Source organism: Galeopterus variegatus, unplaced genomic scaffold (assembly GCF_000696425.1).
Source record: "Galeopterus variegatus unplaced genomic scaffold, G_variegatus-3.0.2 Scaffold5496, whole genome shotgun sequence".
NCBI classification, from domain to species: domain Eukaryota; kingdom Metazoa; phylum Chordata; class Mammalia; order Dermoptera; family Cynocephalidae; genus Galeopterus; species Galeopterus variegatus.
This window is the reverse complement of record NW_007731607.1, coordinates 52,080-58,987: the sequence shown is the minus strand read 5'-3', so window position 1 is coordinate 58,987 and position 6,908 is coordinate 52,080. Positions and strand designations below refer to the sequence as shown.

General features: G+C 35.7%; 1 protein-coding gene across 1 annotated transcript in view; it reads left to right on the top strand.

The window, feature by feature from the left end:
- Positions 1 to 4,260, top strand: part of FDX1 (ferredoxin 1) — a 28,605-nt gene extending 24,345 nt beyond the window's left edge. Inside the window, exon 4 of the mRNA XM_008589520.1 lies at positions 2,438 to 4,260. Within this exon, the coding sequence (XP_008587742.1) occupies positions 2,438 to 2,552 (115 nt within the window). The 3' untranslated portion in view covers positions 2,553 to 4,260. The remainder of the gene's footprint in view (positions 1 to 2,437) is intronic.
- Positions 4,261 to 6,908: the final 2,648 nt, after the last annotated feature.

Genomic DNA, 6,908 nt, shown 5'->3' with positions numbered 1-6,908 from the left:
ACTGGTAGTATGAAATAGGGAAGACTTGCTGTCTGCTGTCCCTCTAGAGGTGTAAGACACTATCTGTATTGGGTAGATCTTAGAGCCAGAGGCCTCTGAGGAGGTAGAGGAAGTAGGGGAGCAAGAAAACAACCACAGAGTACTGCTGCCTTATCTTCTAGAGCTAGCGAGAGCTCCCAGTGCTACCTCTCTCTCTCTTCCCACAACATACTTCTCTGTCACTACACTTTCTGTATTCTGCCCTGTTCAATTGATAACTGTTTCCACCCGTTTCCCTTTCTAGGTTAACAGCTCCTTGAAGGCTAGCATTATCTTCCTTATCTTTATATGAGCACCAAGAGTAACCAGCTATCTCTCCAGGGCTCACCACAGTCCTAATGAATTTGTCCAAATTGGCTTGACACATTTTCTCTCTTACAGACAGAGGTTAATGCATAATTGAGTATTGTCGAGGCTGTTTCTAATTCTGCAAATGAGAACTATTGATAGAAGAGGATTTTTTTCTGTCAGCAATCAATATTTCCCATGGTTAAGCGTGTTCCCTTACTCCACAGCTTCCCAGTGGTTCCTCATTGCTCACCACATTACAACATAAACTCTCTAATTACTTTTCAGAGCTGTCTGTGGCCCTGGTCCACTTTCTAGCCCATCACTCCCCCTGTCCTGTGTTAGTTATACTGTGCTGCCACCAAGCCACAACATCTATCTTGCTTCATACCTGCCTTGAACTTCCCTGCATTCCATTGCTTTTGCCTCAGATGCTTTTTTCTTTTATCTCTTACTAAATGTTAAATCCTGCCAGTTCTTCAAAACCCATTCTAGACACCGTCTCTCCTGGCCAGAAGTAAGTGCTTTCTTCTCAGACCTCTCAGAGCCATTTGGCTTTCTCTCTCTGTCAAAAGCTCCCATGTTCATCATGTGCAAATGTGTCTCATCTCTTCTATTTGATTGAAAGTTCACTCCATCATGCTGACTTCAGCAACTACTCCTTGCAACAGTCCAGTGAGGAACTCTCTTACCCATCTTGAGGATTAGGTTAGGCGACTAAAGTTCGGTGAGGTTAAGACAGTTGCCTGTGAACATGCTGTAGGAAGTGCTGGATCCTGGACCCCTGGTCTGTTTGGCTCTAACCTCTATGCCATCTCCATATGGCACCCCCGGTGCCCAGCACATAAGAGATGTTCCATAAGAAAGCATTGAGTTTAGTTGCTCCTCTTTGTATATTCACTGACATTTAGTACTGTGCCTTTAGGTGCTCAATCAATGCTTGATGAATACATTAATGACACCAAGACCTGCATATCACATTTCATCAAATCGAAGACACTTTGATTGTATGATTCACATTTATTTTTGTTCCACTAAGAAAATAGTACTGCTAATTAAAATATGATACAATGTTATTTTATCACTTAACATATTTTGTGTATATTAAAAGAATTATGTACTTACCTAGATATTAGTTGTATTATCTATCACTGTTAAAAATGGAAAATATAAATAAAATTGGTAGTAATTCTGCAAAGGACAAAGGAGGGAAAAGGAATTATAGTCATTTTTCCAATGACGAATATTTACGAATATCAAATTTACCCCCTGCTGTGTTTCTGAATTCTTCTTAATTTTTGTTTTGCAGTCTTTTTGGACTTATTTGAAAGGTGATTAAATTTAACACATGTGTTATTAACATACTTCCCATAACTCAGATGAAGAGACACCTGGGTGAATATTGTAGCCAAAATTTGCAGTTGTTACATGACTGTCACCTCCCAATGTAGCAATGATTGCAGGATGCAATTGATGTTAAGATGGGTCTTGATTTCATAGATGTTAAAAATTTGGGGGAAAAATATGCTTTTATAATTGATGACTTAAATCTATGTATATATTCCAAATCTCTTGTTCTAAAGACTTTTAAAAATGTAGGTTTCTTCTATAGTCTGTGTGGCTTTAATTTTCTGGGAATTGATTAATTATTTTCTTGGCCTTGCTAATAACCTCAGTTCTCTTCCTCACCATTGTGCCTTCTGATGATCTTACTGCTTGTCAGCCCTTTCTTTCACCAAAAAGTTGTAGTTCTGGTGAAACAACTAGTAGATCATAGAAACTAAAGGCTGAAATGAAGCTTTGGTACATGAGGGTTACTGTTCTTCATATTTACCTTCTGCTACCTCTAGTTGATAGAGTTGCTTGTATCTGTTTTGACCTAATGGAGATGTTAAAGGTTAATAAATTCCTTAACTGCTTTGGGTAATAAAATATAAAAATATCCTAAACAACTCCATTGCCTTGTGAATAATCTGTACTTTTTTTTTCTTATATAGTGGATTTATTTAAAACAATGTAATCATGTTTTAATCCAACTGGAAACAATATCAATTAATTATGAATGATATATACTTAATACTAAACCATACCTCACCTCTTTTTTGTGCAGATCACGGTTGGGCTGCCAAATCTGTTTGAAAAAATCTATGGACAATATGACTGTTCGAGTGCCTGAGACAGTGGCCGATGCCAGACAATCCATCGATATGAGCAAGAATTCCTAAGCTAGAATAAATAGGAATATTTTCAAAAGTTTACCTATTTTTATAATTATTATTTCATAATATAATTAAATGAGAACATGGGTGAATGAATCTATTATTATGACTAGCTTTACTGTTGTAGTTCATTTTGTAGAACTATTAAATTTTGTAGTTCTGAAAGTATGCAATTTTTATTTTGGTTAGTTATAGAAATGTCAATCAAATATTAGAAAATAGTTAATATGATAAAACCTTACATATTTTACCTTATGTTTCTTTAGCAACTTTAGCAAAATGTTTTCACATAATCTTATGTCTGTTTACCTAGAAGGTAGGTTAACAACAACAACAAAAGATATTATTATCCTTGTTTGATGTAGAGAGGACAGAGAGCTAAAATGGCTTATCTAGGGCCAGACAACTAATTAGAAAGTGCACCAGAACCTGCGTCTTGTCACTACAAGTCACATGTTCTGACTGAAAAAAAATCTCAGACTGAAACTGAAGAAATTATGAATATCTTATTTTTAGCAGAAATTACATGGGAGTAAGTATGGGCAGAAATATTGGTGAACTGCTTGATTTCAAAGAAGCAAGCCTTTATGTGAGAAGTGTAAGTCTGAACACTGGCAGAGAAGTTTGATCTCTTCTGACCAAACTAGAGGAATAAAGTAAAATTAGATGTCTTTTTTCATTTCTGTTCTAAGCAGAATGGTCTCTCTTTGTAATCTTTCTAAAGTAATGCAGATTTATAAATCTCTGCCTGTAACAGAATGGAAATCTTATGAATTAGGCTTCTCTGTCTTAAACCAGAGAAGGGAATGAGCAGGCTGCTGTACTGCACAGCCCCAGGTGGCGCCGTCCTCTCAAGCAAGGACGGAGCTTCGGGGTGAGATGTCCCAAAGAAGGAATGTTCTCAGCACCACCCGTTACCTGTTATGTGTGGAAAACATTTGTATCCTTATCTTTACTATCAGCAAATTCATGAAACATAATAAAGAGGTGCACAGTATGTGCTTTAGAAATATAAAACATCAACTAATTTGGAGTAATGGTGAGGAGCAGAACAAATTAGTTAAAAAAAAAAAAAAAAAAGAATTATGACAAGTGAGTTAGCTTTCAAGTACATCACCGTAGTTTGATAATTTGTATAAATATTCCTCAAGTTCATACAGCATTATGTTATGCCTGCTGGAGGATGCCAAAGTGAACAAGTCAAGGAGTGCCCTCAGGGAGGTCACCTTTTATTAGGAAAAGATAAAACGTATGTCTGCACAATTATTTTCCCTGAACTGACCAATTTGCCAAATAGAATTTTAAACTAATTAATATGTAAAAAGTGATTAGGAAGAACTTGAGGTGTCTAGTGTTCAGTTGACTCTTAATAACTCTAGAATGCTTTTTATGTGGAGAGTGCTATACTTTTTTTTTTAAATGATCTCAGTTGGCTTTATTACAATTCTAGAATTGGGCAACATATCTTTCCATAAAATAGAGTAAATGTTCCCACATGCTATGTTTTTAAAGTACTTGGTAGCAATTTATTCTCTGAATTAGCTTCAGTATTCTTGTATTCTTGCATAGATTATCTAAACTCTTTCCAGAGCTACTTTAATGATATCCAGCCAAACGGTCTAAAATTTAGTCTAAATTGTCTCAGATTTCAAATTAGAAAAGTTCAAATTAATGATGTTTAATTGTATTATGTAAATAAAATCTTCTAAACTTATGAAATGGAGGATAGTCTATAATTGGTTTGTATAAAGTTATTTTTCCAGTTTGAAAAAAACAATCCTTCCATATTTTGTGCATGTACATTCTAGGTACCCATACTGCTTTATCTATTACTGGAAAACAGATTATCTGAAAACTTAGTGGCTTAAAACAGCAGTAATCTTTTGTTATCTCAGACAGTTTCTGTGGGTCAGAAATTTAGAGAGTGCAGAGCAGGGACAGTTTGTCTCTGATCCACAATGTCTGGGGACTCAGCTGGAAGATTCGAAGGTCAGGTGCTGGAAACATCTGCAGGCTTATCCTTCATATGACTGGCTGCTGATGCTGTTGTCACCTGGGGGTCTGTTAGGGATTCTTGGCAGCAGCACTCACACATTGCCTCACCATGTGGACTGGGCTTCCTCACAACATGGTAGCTGGGTTCTAAGGGCGAGCACCCTGAGAGAGAGTGCATGCACCAGGCAGAAGTTGTGTACTCTCTGTGACCTAGTTGGGGAAGCCACACAGTATCACTTCCACCATTCTTTTCATTAGAAGTGAGGCACTAAGTCTGGCCATCATTTGAAGGGAAAGAGGATTTCAAAGAATTTGTAGGTGTGTTTTAAAGCCATCACAGTAACTGCTGTTTTCAGGTTAACTTACCAGCCCTTATTTCCTATGAATAGTGGCCTTTTAACTAAGTGTTCTAAACTTTTTAAAAGGAGCTAGGTTTTCCACTTGTATTATATTTTAAAGATTCTTGTGTCTTGTTATGGTTGCTCATTTGTCTTGTCCTATAACTCCCAACATTTCTCTTTTTGACTGTTGATTTAAATGAAACGGAAAAATGGTGGGCTCCCTTTAAATGCTGTGTAATTTAGGTTTACCTTTCTTAGTCATTTTGACATCAAGAAAGGCATCTTCCTTTGCTGTACTACTTTATGTAATTTGCTAGTTATATGCTAATACTTAATATTGTATTTCGTTTTCACAGGTAAAACCAACCTATAATTACATAGGTAATTCAGAACCACTGAATTAGTTTTTTAAGTGAACAATTCTAAGAGTTTCTAAAATCTTTTATCTAACTTTCACTGTGAAATATTGTCTAATTTTTCTGTCTTAAAAGGCAGCTTTAAAGAGGAATTGGTAAAAGGATAGGAAAATCAACTACATTGTATAATGATAAATTAAAAAATAAAATGTGTACTCTTAAAAAAAGACAGCTTTCCTATTTTCTTAATTTTTAAATATCACATGAAGATCCCTGTGGTCTCCATAATTGTCATTCAGCATTTATTAGAATGATTACATTTGATTTGAAAAGTTGTTTTCTAAGGAAGACAGACTATATGTTTTTCCATCTTTGTCTTCCTTTTCATAACTCTTAATTGCTTTTCTTTAAACTACCTGAAATTTTGTGATAAACCACATTTTGGATCAGAATATGTTTAGATGGCTTTCTTATTTATAGGATAACTTATCATTCTATAAATGAAAAGTAGAAATAATGTATGTACATTCCTAAAAATATCCTGATTTGAGCTCAACACTCCCTCACAGATGTGTACAATTATATTTAAATAAAAATAAATAGTATATGAAATTAAGACATTCAAGCATTGCACATAAACTTTGTTTTCTATTAGAGAAATATTGAGGAATAGAAATATGATTTTGGTTAAGGAACAACAATTCCTTTAATGTGTCAACACGTCACATGATATCAAGTTATTTTTATCAGATTTTCTTCTGTTTATAAGTTTCTAGAAACAGAAAAATTAGAAAACCAGCTGGCAGGAGGAAAGCATGATCACTAGCAGATACATAAATGTGGTTGTAACAGAACAGAATTGAGTTAAAAGATAACCTAAATCTACCAGGAACAGCTTCCTAGAGGAGTTGATGGGAAAGATCTTTACAGTGAAAGGCATCACTTCTCCAATAACTGTTAGTAATAAACCATCTAATAGATGTCTCATTCTTTCCTTTTGACTCACATTTGCTTATCTTAGTATCTAAGATATTTTCATTTAAATTTTAGACTTGATTTGATAGTAGTATAAAATTAAGCAGCGACATTGAGGCTTTCTGGTTTCCCTTGGCCATCCGTTTCTGGCATCGTTAACACTCAGTTTGCTTTACGTCAGTAGTCTTTTTGACTGAGCTGTCCCACTACTCTGCCTCAGACTGCCCTTCAGAGCACTTAGTACATATAGCAGTTAGCACTTAATACATCAGCATCTGTTCCCTGGTAGAAGAGCACTTACTCCTTTTAAAAGTAAGGGCTGGGCTGTGGTCAGTTTTGTAACCCTAGTGCCTATTGTAATATTTAGCCTGCAGTAGTTATACAGTAATTGATTTCAGACCTATAAAGAACATGCTTCTGGCCTTCAGCTCTGTGGCAGTCACTTGTTATGGATAGGACTACGTGAGCCCAATGTAGACCAATATACTGCACCTGCATTCTGATTCTAACTAAGAGTTTTTTGAGAGATCAGATAATTTTCACTGTATTAAAAAGGGACCGTTCAACTTGTCAGCTCTTTTTTTTTTAAACATATCTTGGATGAAACAGGTTTTAAATGAGCTAAAAGCAGGTGCCTCAGCTGGCTTGATCTTGTAAGTTAGGGGTTCAGAAGTATGAGTGCCGAAGGCCCTACA